The sequence below is a fragment of the Castor canadensis genome, chromosome 6, assembly GCF_047511655.1.
Source record: "Castor canadensis chromosome 6, mCasCan1.hap1v2, whole genome shotgun sequence".
NCBI classification, from domain to species: domain Eukaryota; kingdom Metazoa; phylum Chordata; class Mammalia; order Rodentia; family Castoridae; genus Castor; species Castor canadensis.
The window spans coordinates 45386639-45411675 of NC_133391.1; the positions used below are offsets into that span (position 1 = coordinate 45386639).

At 39.6% G+C, this 25037-nt stretch overlaps 1 protein-coding gene across 1 annotated transcript in view; it reads right to left on the reverse strand.

Moving 5' to 3' along the window:
• Positions 1-19383, reverse strand: part of Ephx4 (epoxide hydrolase 4) — a 36375-nt gene extending 16992 nt beyond the window's left edge. The window contains exons 1-4 of the mRNA XM_074076493.1: positions 19110-19383; positions 16746-16831; positions 8180-8337; positions 5548-5676 (exon numbers count right to left, since the gene is read on the reverse strand). Of these exons, the coding sequence (XP_073932594.1) occupies positions 5548-5676; positions 8180-8337; positions 16746-16831; positions 19110-19340 (604 nt within the window). The 5' untranslated portion in view covers positions 19341-19383. The remainder of the gene's footprint in view (positions 1-5547; positions 5677-8179; positions 8338-16745; positions 16832-19109) is intronic.
• Positions 19384-25037: the final 5654 nt, after the last annotated feature.

A 25037-nucleotide genomic window follows, 5' to 3' on the forward strand; every position in this document is an offset into this window, starting at 1 on the left:
ACAATAGCAAGGGCAATGATGGGAAGATGGAAAAAAGAGGGAAACCAGTTTCCCCCCAATAATAAATTAGTATAGGAACCAGAGGGAAATGAAGAAAACAGATACTCAGATCCAGACTCCGATAAAACGAAAATAAACTATGCCAAAGAACCCAATGAAGCCCACAAGAACACTCTGAAAGAAGAAATCCTAGAAGTAATCAATGAGAATTTTATAGAGATGATACTGGATATATAAAGCAAAACATACAGGAGACATTCAAGAAATTCCAAGACAACAAAAATAGAGAATTTGAGAAAGCACAAGAACAACTAAAAGAAACTATAGAAGCACTGTATAAACACCAAAGTGAAACAAAGAACACGATAAATAAAGAGATAAATGAACTCAGGATGAAAAGAGACAATGTTAAAGAGGAAGGGACTCAGGATATGGAAAACCTCAGAAAAAAGAATGAAACAGAAATGCAAAACACATGGAAGGCCAATCCAGCAGAACAGAACAAGCAGAAGACAGAATCTCAGAACTCCAAGATGACATGGTAATTAAAGGAAAAACCAAAGAACTATTAGTTAAACAACTCAAGACCTATGAAAAGAAAATGCAAGAACTCACTGACTCCATCAAAAGACCAAACCTGAGAATCATGGGCATTGAAGAAGGAGAAGAGGTGCAAGCAAAGGGAATGCGTAATATATTCAACAAAGTAATTACAGAAAATTTCCCAAATCTAGAGAAATCTACGCCCATACAGGTACAAGAGACCTCCAGAACACCAAACAGAGCTGACTAAAATAGCACTAACCCACGGCATGTTATCATTAAAACAACAAGCACAGAGACTAAAGAAAGAACACTGAAGGCTGTAAGAGAGAAAAAACAAATAACATACAAAGGTAAACCCATCAAAATCAAAGCAGACTTCTCAACAGAAACATTAAAAGCAAGAAGAGCTTGGGGTGAGGTCTTCCAGGCACTGAATGAAAATAACTTCAACCCTAGGATACTCTACCTAGCAAAACTATCATTCAAAATAGATGGAGCAATAAAAGTCTTCCATGATAAGCAGAAACTAAATATGTGACCACAAAGCCACTACTACAAAAGATTCTTCAAAGGATTCTGCACACAGAAAGTGAAACCCAAAATAACCATGAAAAGGCAGGTAGTATCAAACTACAGGAAAAGAAAAAGCAAGAAAGTAAAGAGTAACATCAATTTAGGTTCACAAAATCAAACCTTCAAACAACTAAGACAACTAAATGACAGGAATCACCACATACTTACCAGTGCTAACACTTAGTGTTAATGGAACTAATTCCCCCATCAAAAGGCACCATTTGATGAACTGGATTAAAAAGGAGGACCTGACAATTTGTTGCTTACAGGAGACTCATCTCACCATTAGAAATAAGCATAGGCTTAGGATGATAGGGTGGAAGAAGATTTACCAAGCCAATGGCCTCTGAAAACAGGCAGGAGTAGCAATACTTATCTCTGACAAAGTAGACTTCAAACCTACATTGATCAAAAGATATAAAGAAGGACATTCCATACTAATAAAAGGGGAAACAGACCAAAAGGAAATAACAATTATCATCCTATATGCACCCAATATCAACACACCCAATTTTATCAAACACACCCTGAAGGACCTAAAAGCATATATTAACTCCAACACAGTAGTGGTGGGAGACTTTAACACCCCATTATCATCTATAGATAGGTCATCCAAACAAAAAATCAATAAAGAAATCCTAGATCTAAACTATACCATAGATCAAATGGACCTAGTTGATGTCTACTGAACATTTCTTCCAACTTCTACACAATATACATTCTCAGCAGCCCATGGAACCTTCTCCAAAATAGATCATATCCAAGGACACAAAGCAAGCCTCAGCAAATATAAGAAAATAGAAATTATACCGTGCATACTATCTGATCACAATGCAATAAAACTAGAACTCAACAACAAAAATAAAGACAAAAAACATGCAAACAGCTGGAAACTGAATAACTCATTGCTTAATGAACAATGGGCCATTAATGAAATAAGAGAGGAAATTAAAAAGTTCCTGGAAGTCAATGAAAATGAAAACACAACTACCGGAACCTATGGGACACAGCAAAGGCAGTCCTGAGAGGAAAGTTTATAGCCACGAATGCATATATTAAAAAGTCTGAAAGATCTCAAATCAAAGACCTAATGATACATCTCAAACTCCTAAAAAAACAAGAACAAGCAAATCCCAAAACAAATAGAGGAGAGAAATAATAAAAATAAGAGCTGAAATCAATGAAATAGAAACCAAAAACCATACAAAGAATTAATGAAACAAAAAGTTGGTTCTTTGAAAAAATAAACAAGATTGCTAGACCCCTGGCAAACCTGACTAAAATGAGGAGATAAAAAACCCAAATTAGTAGAATCAGGAATGCAAAAGGGCAGATAACAACAAACACCATTGAAGTCCAGGAAATCATCAGAGACTACTTTGAGAACCTATATTCAGATAAATTTGAAAATCTCCTTAATGAATACTGATGCAAAAATCCTCGATAAAATAATGGCAAACCGAATTCAACAACACATCAAAAAGATTACTCACCATGACCAAGCAGGCTTCATCCCAGGAATGCAGGGGTGGTTCAACGTACAAAAATCAATAAACGTAATAAACCACATTAACAGAAGCAAATCAGGAACGAGACAAGGATGCCCACTATCTCCACTCCTATTCAGCATAGTATTGGAATTCCTAGCCAGAGCAATTAGACAAGAAGAAGGAATAAAAGGAATACAAACAGGTAAAGAAACTGTCAAAATATCCCTATTTGCAGATGATATGATCCTATACCTTAAAGACCCAAAAAACTCTACTCAAAAGCTCCTAGACACCATCAACAGCTATAGCAAGGTAGCAGGATATAAAATCAACATAGAAAAATCATTAGCATTTCTATACACTAATAATGAACAAACTGAGAAAGAATATATGAAAACAATTCCATTTACAATAGCCTCAAAAAAATTCAAAAACCTAGGTGTAAACTTAACAAAGGATGTGAACAACCTCTACAAGGAAAACTATAAATTTCTGAAGAAAGAGATTGAGGAAGACTATATAAAGTGGAGAGATCTCCCATGCTCATGGATTGGTAGAATCAACATAGTTAAAATGTCTATACTCCCAAAAGTAATCTACATGTTTAATGCAATTCCCATCAAAATCCCAATGATATTCATTAAAGAGATTGAAAAATCTACCGTTAAATTTATATGGAAACACAAGAGGCCACGAATAGCCAAGGCAATACTCAGTAAAAAGAACAATGATGGAGGTACCACGATATCCGACTTCAAACTAAATTACAAAGCAAAAGCAATAAAAACAGCATGGTACTGGCACAAAAACAGACATGTAGACCAGTGGAATAGAATAGAGGACCCGGATATGAAGCCACATAACTATAACCAACTTATCTTTGACCTAGGTGCTAATAATATACAGTGAAGAAAAGACAGCCTCTTCAACAAAAACTGCTGGGAAAACTGGTTGGCAGTCTGCAAAAAACTGAAACTAGATCCATATTTATCACCATATATCAATATTAACTCAAAATGGATCAAGGATCTTAATATCAGACCCCAAACTCTAAAGCTGGTACAGGAAAGAGTAGGAAATACTTTGGAATTAATAGGTATAGGCAAGAACTTTCTCAATGGAACCCCAGCAGCTCAGCACCTAAGAGATAGCATAGATAAATGGGACTTCATAAAACTAAAGAGCTTCTGCTCAACAAAAGAAATGGTCTCTAAACTGAAGAGACCACCCACAGAGTGGGAGAAAATATTTGCCAGCTACACATCAGACAAAGGACTGATAACCAGAATATATAGGGAACTCAAAAAACTAAATTCTCCCAAAACTAATGAACCAATAAAGAAATGGGCAAGTGAACTAAACAGAACTTTCTCAAAAGAAGAAATTCAAATGGCCAAAAAACACATGAAAAAATGCTCACCATCTTTAGCAATAAAGGAAATGCAAATTAAAACCACACTAAGATTCCACCTCACCCCTGTTAGAATAGCCATCATCAGCAACACCACCAACAACAGGTGTTGGCGAGGATGTGGGGAAAAAGGAACCCTCTTACATTGCTGGTAGGAATGTAAACTAGGACAACCACTCTGGAAAAAAATTTGGAGGTTACTTAAAAAGCTAAACATTGATCTACCATATGATTCAGCAATACCACTCTTGGGGATATTCCCAAAAGAATGTGACTCAGGTTACTCCAGAGGCACCTGCACACCCATATTTATTGCAGCGCTATTCACAATAGTCAAGTTATGGAAACAGCCAAGATGCCCCACCACTGACGAATGGATTAAGAAAATGTGGTATTTATACACAATGGAATTTTATGCAGCCATGAAGAAGAACGAAATGTTATCATTCACTGGTAAATGGATGGAATTGGAGAACATCATTCTGAGTGAGGTTAGCCTGGCCCAAAAGAACAAAAATCATATGTTTTCCCTCATATGCGGACATTAGATCAAGGACAAACACAACAATGGGATTGGACTTTGATCACATGATAAAAGCGAGAGCACACAAGGGAGGGGTGAGGATAGGTAAGACACCTAAAAAACTAGATAGCATTTGTTGCCCTCAACGCAGAGAAACTAAAGCAGATACTTTAAAGTAACTGAGGCCAATAGGAGAAGGGGACCAGGAACTAGAGAAAAGGTAAGTTCGAGAAGAATTAACTTAGAAGGTTTCACACATGCACAGGAAATCAATGTGAGTCAACTCCCTGTATAGCTATCCTTACCTCAACTAGCAAAAACCCTTGGTCCTTCCTATTATTGCTTATATTCTCTCTTCAACAAAATTAGAGATAAGGACAAAATAGTTTCTGCCTGGAAGCAAGGGGGTAGGAATGGAGAGGGAGGGGGTGGGGGGGTAATGGCGGGGGTTGGGGAAGGGGGAGAAATGACCCAAACATTGTATGCACATATAAATAAAAGAAAAAAAAAGGAAAAAAACTTTTTAAAAAGCTGGGCATTGTGATTCATGCCTGTAATCCCAGAACTCAGGGGGCTGAAGTGGAAGTATTGCAAGTTTGAAGCTGCCCTGGGCAACAAAGTGAGTTCAAGACTACACTGGGATACGGGGCAAGATCTTGTCTCAAAAAACTACCTGGCTGGGGATGATGGCTCATGCCTGTGATCCTAGCTACTTGGGAGGCTGAGATCCAGAGGACAGTGGTTTGAGACTGGCCAGGGCAAAGAGTTTGTGAGACCTCATCTCAACCAATGGCTAGGCACAGTGATGCGTGTCTGTCATTCCAGCTATGCGGTGAAGCATAAATAGGAGGATCATAGTCCAGGCTGATTATCTCAAAAATAACTAATGCAAAAAGAGCTAGAATGATTATGTTAACCAAATTTTGCTGCTTTAAATCCAAAATGATAGTGACAAAATGAATTGTCACATCAGCAGAGATTTTTTCATGAAAATTTAAACTCACCTGTAAACACGCTTGGATGAGGGAAATTAATAGCGATAAGCTTCATTACCATTTCAGGATAACAGATGGCGATCAGCCAGGCAATCATGCCCCCCCAGTCATGGCCAATCAGAACACATTTGCTGTACCCTGTGACGGAGAAAAGCATGTTGACATTGAAGAGAAGCAGAAAGCAGTTGCACTTCTGAAACTACTGATTCCCACTAACCTACCTCATGAGCTCAACAAATTATGCACTTTTAAAGATATATTGAGTTCAGTGGTTCCAAAACTTGCCTGTATATCTGGGTCACCTAGGTAGCTTTTCAGAAAATTTATGCTAGACTTACAGATTCAGAATCTCTCCTGGGAATCTACATTTTAAAAGTCTGCAATAGCCAGCTCAGCTCTGGTTTTATGGACCACAATTAGGTTATAAACAATGATATTTGGGGTAGTTTTTGAATGCTGAGAAATCACTACTTAATAGGATCCATAATTGAATCCTATTATGTCCAATACATAAATCTTTATTTCTAGGAAGTAACTATTTTCTCCCTAATGTCACAAAATCCAGTGTCACAAACAGTCATTCACTTGAAAGTGTGAAGTCAAACAGAATTGGTAAAAAGTGTTAAACACAGCACCAACTAATGCAGCTGTGCACCACACAGCGACATTTCCATCAATGGTGGACTGCACATATGACAGTGGTGGCATAAGCTTACAGTGGAGATTTAAAAAGTCCTCTTGGCTTGGTGGCATAGCTGTGCTAATGTAACACGGTCAAGTTCTCCTGTGTTTGCAGTAATGCTGGTGTAAACAAACCTACTGCCCTGCCATCATATAAAAGTGTGACACAATTGTGTACAGTATGTAATATCTGATAATGATGCATGACGATGTTACTGGCTTATATAGTTAATATGTCTTTTGTTATTTATTACTCTCTTTGCAATTACAAAAACCTTTTATTGTAAAACATATGCTGTGTTCCACTGGCAGCAGCCTCATACAGTTCAAGCTTGCTAGGTCTCTCGGCTGCATCAAGAGGCCACGCTGAGTGGCCATCTAGGTTTAGTAAATACATGCTATGAGTTACACAAGGAGAAATTGCCTAGCGATGCATTTGTCAGAATGTGCCCTATCCTTAGGGAACACGTGGCTGTACAAGTCTCGTTTCATATAATCATTATGATCATTTAAATTAGGTTGAAAATATTAATAGAGATTCCTACAGGATTTCCCTGTACAGATAGCTAAGATTCATTTATAATTTATTCCTGGAATATTTAAGTTACTTAATTCTTTCAAGTATTTCTCATCATTCCTATCACAACACACACACACACACACACACACACACACACTCTTGTTTATACTATTGGTTTGCCTAGAAAATTTATGATGATGAATTTAATCCTGGTCTGACTGAATTATTGCAAAATTGGAATGAAACAGGTGTTTGAAATGAGCACCTTGTCTATTTTCTGTAATTACACTCAAAGCAGCTCTGCATGTTGACACCTCAGACCCCATCCACTTTTTCTTCTCTAGTAATGTCAGCATGATCTATGCACTCATTAGATCATTATGGGAAAGGTCTTTGATTGCATGGTGTTTCTTCCTCTGTTGTTTTATTAACATATTGATGGTAACAAAAGGGCTTTACTCAAAAGGGGTGTAGTAGATTAGATTACCATTAAAAAATATTTACTCCTAGGCCAGGCATGGTGGTACACACCTGTAATTCCAGAACTTGGGAGGCAAAGGCAGGAGGATTATGAGTTGTGAGTTCAAGGATAGCCTGGACTACACAGCTAGACCCTATCCCCCCCCCAAAAAAAAACCCAAATAAATAAATAAAAACAATTTACTCTTGCCCCCTCCTAACTGCCTGGGAAGACATACAGTTTGCGGCTCCTTTGATGGTAGACTTGCCATGTGATTTGCTCTGGTCTCTTGGTGGCTGTATGACTTGACTTGAAATATGCGTGTGTAGGTGGGCTCAGCCTCTTGCCCCTTTTGCTTTGCCAGGAGAAGAACCCCGCACCCCATCCCCTTTAGCTGAGCTCCAGCCCAACTCCCAGTGAGAAGCCAGTTCTATGAGGACCTTCAGCCTAAGGCAAAGACCCTGAGGGACCCGCCCACAGTTGGCCTGCCAAGCCAGGGCATAGGGCTAAATGATTACGCCTGCAGGTCCCTGAGTGTGGGGAAGTTTCTTACACAGTATTATTGTAGCTGCAGTACAGGAGAGATGGTGCAAGTACTTCTGCATCTCACAACATTTTTAAATTAATATTTAGGTGTGGACTCTGAAGAAATAAGTCTTCTGAGTTCAAGAATCAAATAATTCAATACTTAGTTCTGAAAATAATAAACTGTATATATTAGTCTTATTTTTTTCCTGTCAGAATGCAGCCTCCTCCTCTTAATCCTCCAAAGGAAGAGAAGAAAGATCTATTTTTAAGTTTGGAAAGTCATTCCAGGCTGGACACTTGAGATGCATTATATTAAATTTCCTGTACAGTGTTTGGGCTGTACAGCAACAACTAGGAGGATGGGATCCTGATAACAGCTCAGGTAGGTGGAAAATGCATCCTCCCAAGAAGAGAAGTCAATTCACAAGTTGTGAAAGAATAAACAAACCCACCTAAGGAGTCTAAAACATCCTTTATATCTGTAATTAGGCAGTCCAATCTATAATCGTCCCGATGCATGGGTGCATCTGTCTCTCCATAGCCTCTCAAATCCAGTGCTACAACTCGATATTCACTTTTAAATTCTCTCAGTTGGTGACGCCAAGAATACCTGCAGAGAAAAAGAAACATTAAAAATACCCAACTAACTAATTCAAAGAGTAACATTAGCCAAGTGTGATAGTGTATGCCTGGAATCTCAGCTACGTGGAAGGCTGATGCAGGATGGCTTCAGTTCAGGAGTTGAAGCCCAGTTTGGTCAGTATAGTGACCAAACAAATAAAAAACAGTAACATTAAAGATTTCCTAAGTAGAAAGTTGTAAGACATTCCTTATTTTGGAAAAGGTTGTATAGTTACATATCACAACAAGAAAAAGAACCATGTTAGAAGGAGCACTGACAATCTCCACTAGAATTATTTTCTTTTTACCAGCTCAAGTGGGAGACAGCAAAGGACCAGTATGTACAGAAACTACAAAATGTCAGATACTAAAATTTATATATTTCTATATAACATATATAATACATACTTAATAAATAAGTGTTCTAAGCTTTTCTTAAATGATGCTTACACAAGGGAATGTGTACTAAGAGCAGTTAGTATTTTGCAGCCTGAATTTCTACACAGAATAAACAGATTATAAAGTTTTTAAATAATCAGAAGGAAGATAGGTTTGAGAGTTTTACCAGAAAATCTGAGTGCTCATCTGGCCCAGGATCTTTGTCATAGTAATATAAACAGAACACTTTTGTCTTACAGAACCATTTGATTCTTTAACTAGAAACATTTACTAAATAAAAATTTATTTCCCTGCAAAGTAGATTTTACTCACTTTACCCCACTGTCAAATAAGGATCAATGTTTTTAGTAATAATAACTTACTTATAGATTAAAAAAAATGTCTGGAGATTTAAACAAAGACTGTCACCGAAAGAATCCAATATAGAACAACCATTTAAGATAAACCTCTACTTGCAAAAGTGAATTCTGTGGAGAAGACTGAAAACCATAGTATATGCAAGAGTGATATTCGAGAGTGGTAGAGTGGTAGCATGCCTGCCTACCAAGCATGAGGTTCTGAGTTCAAACCCCAGCATCACACACACACACACACACACACACACACACACACATACACACACACACACACACACACACACACACACACACACACGAATGATATTACAAACACTTAACCAAAATGGAACCAGCACTGACCAGCCCTGGAGACTTCCTGTACCCAATCAGAGAACCACAGTGTTAACTGAAAATAAAGAGATCCAGGAGATTTTCTTTCTGAAGTAGCAAAGTTATTTTGGATAGCTAACTGGCAAAAAAAAAAAAAAAAGGTTACAGGCTTTTCTTTTTTTTTTTTTTTTTTTTCATTTTTCTTTTATTATTCATATGTGCATACAAGGCTTGGTTCATTTCTCCCCCCTGCCCCCACCCCCTCCCTTACCACCCACTCTACCCCCTCCCGCTCCCTCCCTCAATACCCAGCAGAAACTATTTTGTCCTTATCTCTAATTTTGTTGTAGAGAGAGTATAAGCAATAACAGGAAGGAACAAGGGTTTTTGCTGGTTGAGATAAGGATAGCTATACAGGGCATTGACTCACATTGATTTCCTGTGCGTGGGTGTTACCTTCTAGGTTAATTCTTTTTGATCTAACCTTTTCTCTAGTACCTGTTCCCCTTTTCCTATTGGCCTCAGTTGCTTTGAGGTATCTGCTTTAGTTTCTCTGCGTTAAGGGCAACAAATGCTAGCTAGTTTTTTAGGTGTCTTACCTATCCTCACCCCTCCCTTGTGTGCTCTCGCTTTTATCATGTGCTCATAGTCCAATCCCCTTGTTGTGTTTGCCCTTGATCTAATGTCCACATATGAGGGAGAACATACGATTTTTGGTCTTTTGAGCCAGGCTAACCTCACTCAGAATGATGTTCTCCAATTCCATCCATTTACCAGCGAATGATAACATTTCGTTCTTCTTCATGGCTGCATAAAATTCCATTGTGTATAGATACCACATTTTCTTAATCCATTCGTCAGTGCTGGGGCATCTTGGCAGTTACAGGCTTTTCAAAGTGACTCATTATGTTATAGAACTCAAAATACACATTAAAAAAATCATCTGCATGCACATCTGTTCATAAAACCATGGTATAAAATTTTCCACACAAACCAAGTAGGAGACTAGTGTCTGAAAATACTTTTGAAGTGCAAAAGACAAGCAAACCCAAGATGCATGATTATAGGCCAGCAGTGACAAGGGGACTGCAGTGTGAAGTGGCAGAAAGCACAGGATGGATACAACAAGCAATCACTCGATATAAACAGGTAGGTATGGGACTGGGCAGACACGTGTTTGCAATTCTGAGTGGATACAGAATCCCTGGTCTTCTACAAGTTTATGATTTATGAAAATCTGCAAAAACATTGCCATTGATTGAATTTGGAAATGTTAACAAACTGTGTTTTTTGGCAGGGTCATAGTAATCTTGTCTCTGGGTTGTAACAAACAAATGGAGCAGTTTCCTCAAAGACTCTCATCTGTCAGTTCCTATGATTTTATTATTTTCTCATTAGCTTTACTTACAGCTTTGAATTGCTTTTTTTTTTAAATGTTTTTGTAACTCAAGCCTAATTCTTCCCTTTCTAGAATCCCTCATCCTGACGAATAAAGTTCTGCAGATTTAACTGTAAGTATTTATTTATGCAATCACTCCATCCATCCTGCTGTGGTCACCTTAATCCAGGCCTCTGTGAATGCAGCAGCCTCTTAGTATCTCTGTGTCCATTTCACTCCCCTCACCTCTATCTTCAACAAAACCAGAATATGCCAAAACATATACTCTCTTATGTCATGTTCCTGCTTAAAATCTTGTCTGACTCTCTATTACTCAGAACTGAAGCCAAAACACATTATCCTGGCAAACCAAACCTTCAGAAAAAAAACTGTTTTAGACAAGGTCTCTCTATGTAGCTCAAGCTGGCCTGGAACTTGCAATCTTTCTGCCACAGCCTCCCAAGTGCTGGGATTACAGGTATGTACCACCATACCTGGCTTTCAAACTTTCAAGATTTGATTGCTCAGTCTAGCCTGCTTACTTTTTCACTGTGTCACTTGCATTATAATAAAAAGAGCTGACATCTACATCATTCTTACTAGCCAGGTCTAATTCTAGTGCTTCACAGATGGTAGCATTGATCTTCAAAACAATGCTATAAAGTAAGTGTTATTATCTCCACTTTACAGATGAAGAATCAGAGGCACAGCAAGGCCCACTGAAGTACTGAAGGTCACAGAGTTAGCAAACAGGAGATCTGGAATTCAATCCCAGATAGGCTAGCCAAAGAGGTCCATGTATGTGGCAGCATGAGGCTGCTCTCATAAATGCACATGGGTATCATGTTTGATTCTCCTGGCTTTGTTCACATGGTTTCCTTTGACTGAAATACCAGCCCTCTCCTCTGCTTCCCTGTTATCCATGATCCCTGTTCCTCACTTCTCAGTGAACTCTTCCTCACACTGGGACTCCTCTTCCAGGAGCCATCCTAGGCTGCCTCCTTCACAGGCTGGTGCCTGTGGTTCCTTTAGTTCTCTTGAGCTTGGTTATGTACACTTTTAGTGCACTGGGCACATGTTATATAATGATCTGCTGATATCTGCCTCCTCCATTCATCGTGAGCTCCCTAAGTGGTCTGTATGTGATTAATACTTACTAAGTGAATCAACAGACCAATGGAACACTGAGTGATGGTAGTGCTAGAAGTGCCAGTTGTTCACTGGGACTTCTGTCCCAGTTCAAAGCTAGGATAAAGACAGTTAAAAGTCTCCTATTCCTGTATGGAAATTTATATTCAATTTCCATTAAACTATGTATTATTTTAATATCATAAATACTGGTATCTTCACTTATAATTCATTTAGAAATTTCAAGGTAGAAATTTGACTTCAGTGTACACAATTCTGCAACATTTCACATTTAAAGTTATATTAAGAGATCATGTAAACATGAAACCTGCATGTCTTATGTTATGAATAATTTAAATTTCTTTAAAAAAATGCAACTATTGTTGTTACCAATTAGTACAGTCAGACAATATCTTAAACAATTATAAGAAATAAGGTAACTGTATTTTAATAAATTACAGAAGAATTTTTAAAGGTCTTCTTCTTGGAATTCATAAATAATAACACAGTTGGTTCACACGTTCTCCCTAAACTGGAAGGGAAGTTACCCAGGTGATAGACTGATGAGCGTGTCATCCATATGAATAAAACAACCCCCTTGGTACTGGAACACAACTACAAAAGCAGTAACCCTGAAAATACTATAAATAACCAAACTATTTTCATGCACATTGCTCTTTTTGGGGGGGGGTTGCTTTAGATAATAGCAGAGTCAACTTGAGGGCGGGAACAGCCTCTTTTCTCAGGCATTATTCTTAACATAAGGTGAGTTTCTGACTTTACCAGACCAGCCACTTTGGGATGCAAAGCATCCTTTGTCTTCACTACAGAGGAAGGCCTGGGTCACTGGCCTCTGTGCTCAGCTGTATGCATGAAGAATGCTTGAGTGATGACACAGGCATTCAATACAGCTGGGATGAAAGTGATTCACAGAAATTGCCTGGGTTGGCTCAAAATATTTTTAAAAGAGATGCAAATTGAGACAGAGAGGGAGAGAAAAGCCATCCTTTGACAAATGACATCATCAGGGGCTAATTTAGCTAAAGTTCTCACAGATGTGCATCTTCTTCGACGATTTTTTTTTGATTGTAAGAAAGTAGATACAATTTTATTGTTTTTGTGTACCAAGTAATAGTATGCATTAAACATCACCATTTCTCAACAGTTATTCTCAGGTAATGATAAATGTAGATATACATTACATTTATATGATGCTTCTCTGTTAATTTATTTTTTTTCCTTTTTCTTTTATTATTCATATGTGCATACAAGGCTTGGTTCATTTCTCCCCCCTGCCAACACCCCCTCCCTTACCACCCACTCCGCCCCCTCCCTCACCCCCCCCCAAGACCCAGCAGAAACTATTTTGCCCTTATTTCTAATTTAGTTGTAGAGAGAGTATTGCTTCTCTGTTTAAAAAGCACTTTCATACATATTACCAATTTATGACTATTTTGTTTTCATGTATCAAATATTTCTGACTTACCAGATTCACAAACAAGCTTATAACTTATGTGTATTTAAACAAAACTTAATTGATAGAGGAATGGCACTTGAGTGGAATCCACTAGGTATACTGAAGAGAGTAATAATGGTATTTTGTTCAGAAGGAAGGACAAATGAGCAGTCTTGGTCTAGAATATGACATACTTAAAAAGAGGTATTTTATTACCAGTAGTTTCCATGTGGTTTCTTTCCCTGAACAATAGGCGGCTTTCAGATTAAGGGCCAGCAGAGTTCATTGAATTCAAGATGGTCTATTTGAGTAACTGATCTATCTGGGTTTATTGTTGATTGAAATTATATCAAGAGTGACATATGGTGAACCAGATGAATAGAGGCAAGTTGTTCCCATCTATGATGTGTATATATTTCTAATCCATAGATCTTCGGAGTGAAAATATTCCTAGTAGCGTTTTGAAAACTAAACTGTCCCTCACAGCAATGAGATTCTTTTCGACACATTCCAGACTTGATTACTAGAGCAAATGAGCTAATGTCCAGAGGCCAGTGCTGGGCCCCTTCTCAGTGTCCTGTCCAAAGAAGATTCTAGGACATGCCCAAAAATCACCAGGCATTTCTATTTTGCAACAGGGCTCTTGTGAGGAGTAAATAATTGAACAGTGCTATAACAAAAATGCAAAAAAGTATCTCCAAGAGCATCTACCTCCCTGGCTTAAATGATTGCCACTGCCATTTTCTGGGGCTTCTTGAAATAGTTATCAAATAGTTGAGGTCCTTGCAGAATCATTTTTATCTTCCCAAAGATTGCTGCCCGTGTAAGCAGGTAAAAAAAATTCCAGGAGGAAAAAGAGCATGGACTTTCACTGGTGTAAATATCAACCACCCCATTCTAAATAAATAAGTTCTATTTGTAATGATGACTTAAAATGTTAAAGGTGTTCCTGTTTTGTTTGCTAACTTTTTACTACCCTGTTGAATGTTCATATAAGGGTGAAATTTGAAGGGTTAAAAATCCATGTGTATTATCAGATTACCATCATGCCTACAGTCTGAGAACAAGCAGCAGATGTTGGCTGTGAATTGCAAGAATTAAGGGCATCTTATTTCCTGGTACTGACAATTTGGAAGGATAGATATGTTCTCATCTACCTGGGACATGGTGAGTGCTCAGTAAATGTTAGCTGTGATCACTAGCATTAGGGGATTCTGGATCACCACACTGAGTGAATGAAAAGAAGGAACATCTTTTGAGTGTTTGTTGGGGTCTTGGAAAAGTCCTTTCATGTTTTAACTCCATCCTCACAATATCTCTGCAAGTCTTTTATGAATGATTGTTCAGGGTCCTGCAATCAAGTGGGTAAGCTGGAATTTTCTGCCCATGTTCCTCTTGGACATTTTGACTAATGCTTCAGAGTAACATTTTACTGTGATGTGAGCCAGCCATGTCATGAGTGCCCACACGTATGTTTGAATTGCACGAGGCAGCTTTTCTACCACCTAATTAGGCTGTCTCCAGATGGAAGAGCAGATGAAAGTGACTTATGTTTATTCATGCAGTTAAATTTGAGGGGGAAAAATCTTCATGAAAGAAAAGTTGCCTCAGGAAAAGGCACCCACAGGTTTTTTTGCTCTAGAAAAATTTTGAGGTAAATGGGTCTTTTCTATCCATTCCTTTCTTCAATGGCTAATACTTCCTAGTTTATACTAGCATCCTCAATGCATTTGTTCACGAAGTCCCTTTTATTGATAAGGCATTTAACTAAATTGCCTAAAAGTAATAATATTCCTTTCAGAGCTATATGTATCTTAATTCAAGACAAAATCCTTAAAAATTCTAAAGGAGGTGAAAAAATTTTAATGGTGATATTCCAGGAATCATGAGATAGTGAGAGGGAGGTTGGGCACAGAATATTGTCCTAGATCAAAAGACACCAGATACTCTACCGTTGAGCCAACTCAGAGAATATGGATTTTTTTCATCCATTTTTGACCGATTTAATTCACAAATCATCTGAAGATCATGGCCCTCTGTCACCAAAACTAGTCTTTTTTTAACCACTATTTTCACTATCTCTTTTAAAGATGTTCATTTTTTAAGGTTTAATCAGGTATTACTTTTGTCTTTATTTGACCCTGTGGGGTTAATGAAGAATAGAAAATTTCCTCCTAGGTAACTGCTGTGGTCTGAATATGTACCCCAAAATTCATATATTCAAACATATTTGCCAAGGTGATAGTACTTAGGTGTCTTTAGGGAGTGATAAAGTCATGAGGGCAGAGCTGTCATATACGGTATTAGCAACTTTATAAAAGGGCTGGAGGGAACTAGCTAGGCTGTTTTTGTCTTTCTACCCTTCCACCATGTGAGGACACAGTATTTGGTCCCTTTGGAGGACACAGCAATCAGGCACAATCTTGGAAGCAGAGACTTGGCCCTCAGCAGACACCAAGCCTACTATGACCTTGATCTGAACTTCCTGGCCTCAAAAGCTGTGGGAAATATATTTCTGTTCTTTGCAAATTATCTAATCTCAGGTAGTTTATAATAATAGCAAAAATAGACTAAGATAAGTAAACTGTAGTTTTAGTTTTAGGTTTTCCTCATAACCTGAAACGTTTAGTTCCTTAATTTATCTTGCATTCATATGAGCCTATAGCTATGTGCACAGGAAACAGTTTATATTAAGTTTCCTGGAGTCTTCTTTCTGCCTTCCCTCTATCCCAAGCTTCTCTAAAACCTTCCTGATAACAAGCACCCCGAGCCTTTGTTTTGTTCACAATCTCCTTGCCCACCCCAGTGTTGTACTTTGTCCGTAGTAACAAAGAAACTGTTAGCACTTTATAGAAACTATTTAATCCTTATTTCAAATATTTGAAAGATTAAAAGCTACTTTTTTTTGTAATCTTCAAAAAAATTTAGAATGGTTGCATGTGGGCTTCTTTAGAGTAAGAAGAAAACCATTGCTGTGATTTGGACAAATCAGGAATGCTACCTCTGGGCAAATGATCATAGAGTAAGGGCTGTCAAAAGTCATTATAAGAAAAAGATTCTGTAAGTGCCGTGGTTGGAACTTTTGTGCCCTCCAAAACTCATGTAGAATGCTATTGTAATAGTGGGAAGAGGTGGGGCCTAATGCCATTGTCTAAGGATGAGTTTGCCTCCTTTGCCTTTTTGCCCTTCCACACCCACCACGTGATGACACGGACAACCCACACCAGACACAAGTGCCTTGATCCTGAGCCTCCCAGCTTCCAGAACTGTGAGAAAATTTACTCCTCTGTGGTATTCGGTTATACCAGCACAAGATGGACTAAGCCAAGAAGCCAAGTTTTAATGCAAAAGTTAGTTGGTAAGTTTACCAGAATTCTGGAAATCCATGAAGCAGCAGCATAAGTGGCTTGCCTCTTTCTCCAGCAGCAACATAGTGAAATCGTAACCCTGAATCCTGAAAATGGAGGGCATGGAATTTTAGTGATGTTTGGCATTGATGGCAAAACAGTACATTTAGCATTTCCATTTCATTACAAAATTTGCCTTTATTATTTTAACATCAAGAAATAAAGTAAATATTATTCATTTCAAAAAGAAAAAGCCCAGGACTTATCAACAGAATGAATGAACTGGTTCACTTTTGTTGGCGTTCCCTTCCTAGGCGCTTCCTGTCTTGTTCTACTATAAGGTCAGTTTATATGTTTGGAGCATCTGAAACAATGTCACGATTTGTAACTGTCATCTTGCTGATGTGTCACACTTCATCTCACTCAAATTCTGCAGGACATGTAAATAATTCTGATCTGAATTTATATTCCTGCCAAGATTACCTCTTAGTCATGTGCTTTTCTTGGCTTGCCTGTCAAAAGCTGTGCCATCAGTTACATAATTCACACCTCCTTCTCTTATTTTTAGGTGTCTCCTTCCCACGTTATTTTGAGTGTTTCACCTTTGCTGCCTGTTCTGCACATCAGTGTGTGTGTCTAACAGCAGCATATCCTGAGTGCTCAAGACATTACCCTGCCTGTGGGAGACAAGACAGCCCAAGGAATGGGAATGAGAGAATGCAGCTAATAGAAAGCAAACTGAAGACAGGAGGAAAGTGGAAAAGACAGCAAGAAAGAAAAATTAAAATTCTGAAAGAAGGAAAGAAAATGAGAACTAAAAACTGAACAGAGACACTGGGTTTTGCTTTTCAGATGTGGAAGGAGTCTTAAAGGTCATTTAATTCAACCATAACACTTTACAGATTTAGGCCCAAATATGTTAAGTAAGGAAGGTGGTTGGAAGACTAGGGATGAAGCACCCTTGCCTAACAAGCACAAGGCCCTGAGTTCATCCCCAGCACTGAAAAAAAAAAAAGTGGTTGGGAGTAGGGTGGCGAATTCCCATCTGTCCTAACTCTTGAGACAGTGTTCTTCCCATGCTTTGGTTCGCATCTTCAGGGACGCTCTATAAAGCCAGTGAGGGGATTATCTTATGAGCAATTTCAGGTGACACATATGCTACGTTTACACCTAGGGTTGGACAGAGTTAACAAATTTGACTTTCCCCTCAACTGCAGAATCCCTTTCTAGAAGTTCTATAACTACTACTACTTCCCCTTCTTGTTCCCTTTTCTCTTCCCCTTCTCCTCCTCCTCCTGAGTTTTGGAGGATGAAATGCACTGGACTGGATTTAATTAACTGAATGTGTGTGTCACTGCAGTAATTGTAATAATTATATTAGGTTCTAAGTTAATTTGGTTTGGGACATTTTGTAATTTTTGGCAAATATTGATTCACTTGATTATTCTTATGTCAATTCCAGGTTAAACTCCTGAATGTCCTTCTGAAGTCCAACCACTGGGCAATTTAGCTCCTAATAGGAAATCAGGACTTCCCATAGGGTGCTGGTTTTGAAAGGTCCTTAGGGTGTATCACTGAAGCTATTTCCCTTCCCCGCACGGAGTCTCAGGAAATAGAGCATCTGTGGACTGGTGAGAAAGCTTGGGACAAGCTCGGCCAATTAAATAGTCTTCATGTATGGCTGACATTTAATTTTTCTTCCTTTGGTCCCTGATTTAGAAAGTCTGCTCCCCTCACAAACGCACTTCATTTATTCTTGTTTCATGCTGCCTAGGTCATCTGTGGTCAGAAGAAACTCCGGATTTCTAAGGTCTTACTCTACTCACTTTCAATCTCAAAACTGGGGCAAGTACGAACTCCTGAGACCATGGGTTATCACCAGGAGCAATTCCCTACAGCCCAGCTGAGCTCTAAAGGGCAAAAAGGTGACAAGGGACAGCTTCCCCTCACAGTCGACAGTAAGAAAGGGAGCAGAATATTCTGGGTTGATTTGGCAGGGGGAGGAGGGGAAAGCAGTGCACGAGGACCCTGATTAGAGAAATCCCGCTTCAGAAACCGCCTAAAGCGCTTGCAAAACGGATTGCTGTGTTCTGTCTCTCTGTCTGTCTGTCTCTCTCTCTCTCTCTCTCTCTCTCTCTCTCTCTCTCTCTCTCACACACACACACACACACACACACACACACACACAAACAGGATATGCAAAGAACATAAAGACACAAGCTTGACCCGTCCCTTGCCTCCCCCAGGCGTCTCCCGGGTCCCCACCGCGTGCCCGGGAACGCTAGGGGACGCTGAGCCGAGCGTCATGGAGGGATCGGCCCCGCGCCCTCGCTCCCACGGCCGTCACGTTCCCTCCGGTCCCCGCAGGCCCGCGCCGGCCCTCACCTTGATCCGCACGTAGCAGTGGGTGCCCAGAGAGGGGTCGTTCAGGCACGCGGGGGGGTTTTCCCGGACCACCCGCCGGAAGGTCCGCGCGGGTCCCTTGCTGATGCTCCACAAAAGTTTGAGCAGGTGGATGGAGGCGCAGAGTCCGCAGTAGCCGTAGACCAGGGACCAGAAGAGCAGGGACCGGATCGCCACCACCAGGCGGGGCAGGCCGTCCCGCAGCCGCGCCATGGGGCCCGCTGCCTTCCCCGGGAGCCGCGCGAGCACCGCGGCAGGCCCGCCCGCGCACCGCCAGCCCCGCGCGCCGCCCCCGGCCCGCGTCCGTGTCACCGCGGCTCCCGCCACACGCGCCGCGCTCGGCCGCCCGCCCGGCCCGCAGCGCCGAGGAGAGACCCCCGGGCGGCGGCCGCCCCCTCTTCCACACAGCGACCCACATTTCACAGCTGCTAAAACCGTGGGCACAAGAAAGGGGACACTTGCCCAGCCATCCTGGGAAGTGCCACTGTGTTTTGCCCAGTGTTCAGTTGCTCCATTGCCACCTAAAATTTCATTAGGCCTTTTTCTGGATGGAGGATGATGGGGGGTGAGGGTGGGGGAGGGGAGCGGTAAAGGACTTGTGTACTGCATTGTGGTCATACTACACTTTTTAAAATTATTCCCGACAGTCTTCTCAAGATGTTGATATTCAACCAGGTGCAATGAGCCCCGCTAGAAAATCGCGAGAAGGCAAGCCCCTGGGCACCATTGGTCTGTTTTCTGTCCTTGGAAGTTTCTTTTTTCTTTTTCTTTCTCTTTCTGGAAGAGTATTGTGTAAATGGAATCACATAATATATAACCTTTTGTTTTGGGTTTCTGTTACTTAGCATAATGTATTTGAGACTTTTCTCTTCCCCTCCCCCTCCCCTCCCCTTGTTGATTGCTCTGTCATTGAATGCATGTCCCACAGTTGTTTAGCCTGTCCCAGTTAAGGAACGTTTGATTTTTTTTTTTCCAGTTGAGGCTGTCATTAATAACTCCACTCTAAAACAGTCACATAAAAATTTTTGTGTGTGAACACATTTTCATTTCACTTAGATAAATACCTACAAATAGGATTGCTGGCTCCAATGGTAGGCTTGGTTTAACTAGATGAGAAGTCCTCAACTGGTTTCCAAGTACCTGAACTGGACTAGGTGTTTAGCTCAGCAGTAGAGCCTATGCTTAGCATGCTGCAGGGCCTATTTTCATATCACACCAAGGATATGAGAGCTACAGTTAGGTCCCATTCTTGAAAGCACTGGGTATTATAGAAAACAAACACTTTTTAAATTATAGCCATTCCAGAGCTGTGCAGTGGTATTTCATTGACATTTAAATTTGTATCTCCCCAATGACGATTAGAAATATCTGATCACAAGTCAGACACACATGAACGTTGACGAGCAAGGTCAAATTTACTTCTGCAGAAGAGTGTGTGTGTATCTCTGACATAAGTCAAGCCAGCCAACACACACCCCTCTCTTTTAGAGAGCAAGCTGCCCCTTGCTCTAAAGAGGGAGTTGAGGTGCTGGGGTTCACAGTCTTTGTGATTGGCAATGGTCCAGGTTTATGGGAGGGCATAGGGGAAGAACAGACATGACTGGAGAGCATAGACACCAGACTTAATTTGATTGGTGTATCCAAAGACAAAGAGGTGATTCCCTAAGGTGGGAATTTCTAGCATTCTGGGGAAACTGAGGCTTGACAGGACTGTTTGGCTTGGAACCGTAGCACCAAGCATATAATTAACCTGTGGGCCAAGGGGACCTTGAAACAGAGATTCCTCTGGGCAATGAGTATCCTAAAACTAGCAGTTGGGGTTTAGGACATCCAACAACAAACAGTTCTCTGCTTAAAGGCAGGAACTTTACAGCCAGATGACGTGCCACTGAGCACATAGACAACTAGGGACATTAGCTAATATCCACACAATGACAGAAATGTTCCATGGTGTCGATATTGGGGGAGGGGGAGAGAAAGAGGTTCAAACCCATGAATCTGAAATGAAGACTCTCATGCTTTACTAACTGTTTGACAGAAAAGACTCAATTTAGTTGATTCTCACAATGACTCTCTATCTCTATGTACTTACTATCGCTCAAATATACTCTTCTTTGACAAAGTGTCCAAGTCTTTTCTACTCACTTTTTTGCCCCTTCTTTTGCAGTGTTGGCCATAAATCCAGGGCCTCACATGAGTGCTAGGCCTGAGTATTCTGCCATGGAGCTATAACTCCAGCTACTTTTATTCACTTTAAAAAAAAAAAAAGATTTTCTAAGATTGAGCCTGAGTTCTTTAAAGTTTTTGGTTACAAATCTTTATCGTACATAATATGATTTGCAAATATTTCCCCCTCATCTGTGGCTTGTTCTTTTAGAGAGAAGTTTTAATTTTCTAAGGTCAAATTTGCTAATTTTTGCCTTTAAAAGTCACGTTTTTGATGTTGTATAAAAACTCTTTGCCTAGCCATAAAGCCTAAAGATTTTTTTTTCTTTTATTATTCATATGTGCATACAAGGCTTGGGTCATTTCTCCCCTCTGCCCCCACCCCCTCCCTTACCACCCACTCCGCCCCCTCCCTCTCCCCCCCACCCCCTCAATACCCAGCAGATACTATTTTGCCCTTATTTCTAATTTTGTTGTAGAGAGAGTATAAGCAATAATAGGAAGGAACAAGGGTTTTTGCTGGTTGAGATAAGGATAGCTATACAGGGCATTGACTCACATTGATTTCCTGTGCGTGGGTGTTACCTTCTAGGTTAATTCTTTTTGATCTAACCTTTTCTCTAGTTCCTGTTCCCCTTTTCCTATTGGCCTCAGTTGCTTTTAAGGTATCTGCTTTAGTTTCTCTGCGTTAAGGGCAACAAATGCTAGCTAATTTTTTAGATGTCCTACCTATCCTCACCCCTCCCTTGTGTGCTCTCACTTCTATCATGTGCTCATAGTCCAATCCCATTGTTGTATTTGTCCTTGATCTAATGTCCACATATGAGGGAGAACATACGATTTTTGGTCGCCTAAAGTTTTTTTTAAGTTTTATAGCTTTAGATTTAAGTTCATGATCCATTTTGAATGAATTTTTGTACAAAGTGTGAGGTTTAGGTTGACACTCCCCCACCATGGACATCCAGTGCCATTTGTTGAAAGGAATTCTATTGAATTCCACCTCGTCAGAGTTTTGTGGCACTATCTCTGGGATGTTTAGTACATTCCTTTGATTTTTGGGTATTTGAGTTGGCGCTTTCTTTCCTTCCTTTCTCTCTTCTCCCCTCCCTCCCTTTTCATTATGATCCTTGTTCATACGTGTTTTGTATGTTTTGCACGTGTCTTCCTGGTAGGTAATGGTGTCTCGAGGGTCCATACTGGAGGGAATTGCTGGGTCATGACTACACTATTATTCAGTTTTACAAAATGTTCAAGTATATTTATGCTTCTCACCACTAGCATGAGCTCCACTGATCCTCTACAACATATGACTGAGTAATCATTTAATTTGATGAATAAAGATTACACTCACCTAAGGCCTTAATTTTTATTTCCCTCCGTTTTAAAGAAGCTGAGTAACTTTTCATGTTTCTTAGCCATTTGCATTTCCTCTAAAGCAAAATGCCTGCATGTTGCAAAGAATTACCAATACCCATGTGTCACTCTGCATTCCCCAGGTTTGTAGTCAGATGCAGCCAAGTGGTTGTGCTCTGGTCAGCGGGATGTGAGTGCAAGAGGCCTCTTTCAAGTCTGGCCATTAAAAACTTCCTGCGTGACCACTGGACCCCATCTTCCTGTGCCACATCAGAGTCCACATATTCCAGATGGTACAACTGTAAACGGAATAGGGTCAAGCTGCTTTTCTTTCCATAAAAGTGGAATATTCCTTGTACATTTATTTTAGGGAAAAAACATTTTTTGGCAAAAAAATTGTTTTTAAATTTCACATGCATTTTGATAGTTTTACTGAGTTCAGAATTCCAAGGTGACCCTCCCATTTTCTTTTTTATTTAAAGACTGGAAATAAATCCTCAACAAAATAATGGCAAACCGAATTCAGCAACACATCAAAAAGATTATCCACCACGACCAGGTAGGCTTCATCCCAGGGATGCAGGGGTGGTTCAACATACGAAAATCAATAAACGTAATAAACCACATTAACAGAAGCAAAGACAAAAACCACTTGATCATCTCAATAGACGCAGAAAAAGCCTTTGATAAGATCCAACATCATTTCATGATAAAAGCTCTAAGAAAACTAGGAATAGAAGGAAAGTTCCTCAACATTATAAAAGCTATATATGACAAACCTACAGCCAGCATTATACTTAACGGAGAAAAATTAAAACCGTTCCCTCTAAAATCAGGAACCAGACAAGGATGTCCACTATCTCCACTCCTATTCAACATAGTACTGGAATTCCTAGCCAGAGCAATTAGGCAAGAAGAAGGAATAAAAGGAATACAAATAGGTAAAGAAACTGTCAAAATATCCCTATTTGCAGACGACATGATCCTATACCTTAAAGACCCAAAAAACTCTACTCAGAAGCTTCTAGACATCATCAATAGCTATAGCAAAGTAGCAGGATATAAAATCAACATAGAAAAATCATTAGCATTTCTATACACTAACAATGAGCAAACGGAAAAAGAATGTATGAAAACAATTCCATTTACAATAGCCTCAAAAAAAATCAAATACCTAGGTGTAAACCTAACAAAAGATGTGAAAGACCTCTACAAGGAAAACTATACACTTCTGAAGAAAGAGATTGAGGAAGACTATAGAAAGTGGAGAGATCTCCCATGCTCATGGATTGGTAGAATCAACATAGTAAAAATGTCGATACTCCCCAAAGTAATCTACATGTTTAATGCAATTCCCATCAAAATTCCAATGACATTCATTAAAGAGATTGAAAAATCTACTGTGAAATTTATATGGAAACACAAGAGGCCACGAATAGCCAAGGCAATACTCAGTCAAAAGAACAATGCAGGAGGTATCACAATACCTGACTTCAAACTATATTACAAAGCAATAACAATAAAAACAGCATGGTACTGGCACAAAAACAGACATGAAGACCAGTGGAACAGAATAGAGGATCCAGATATGAAGCCACACAACTATGAGCAACTTATCTTTGACAAAGGAGCTAAAAATATACGATGGAGAAATAGCAGCCTCTTCAACAAAAACTGCTGGGAAAACTGGTTAGCAGTCTGCAAAAAACTGAAACTAGATCCATGTATATCACCCTATACCAAGATTAACTCAAAATGGATCAAGGATCTTAATATCAGACCCCAAACTCTTAAGTTGATACAAGAAAGAGTAGGAAATACTCTGGAGTTAGTAGGTATAGGTAAAAACTTTCTCAATGAAACCCCAGCAGCACAGCAACTAAGAGATAGCATAGATAAATGGGACCTCATAAAACTAAAAAGCTTCTGTTCATCAAAAGAAATGGTCTCTAAACTGAAGAGAACACCCACAGAGTGGGAGAAAATATTTGCCAATTATACATCAGACAAAGGACTGATAACCAGAATATACAGGGAACTTAAAAAACTAAATTCTCCCAAAACTAATGAACCAATAAAGAAATGGGCATGTGAACTAAACAGAACTTTCTCAAAAGAAGAAATTCAAATGGCCAGAAAACACATGAAAAAATGCTCACCATCTCTAGCAATAAAGGAAATGCAAATTAAAACCACACTAAGATTCCACCTCACCCCTGTTAGAATAGCCATCATCAGCAACACCACCAACAACAGGTGTTGGCGAGGATGCGGGGAAAAAGGAACCCTTTTACACTGTTGGTGGGAATGTAGACTAGTACAACCACTCTGGAAAAAAATTTGGAGGCTACTTAAAAAGATGGACATCGATCTACCATTTGATCCAGCAAT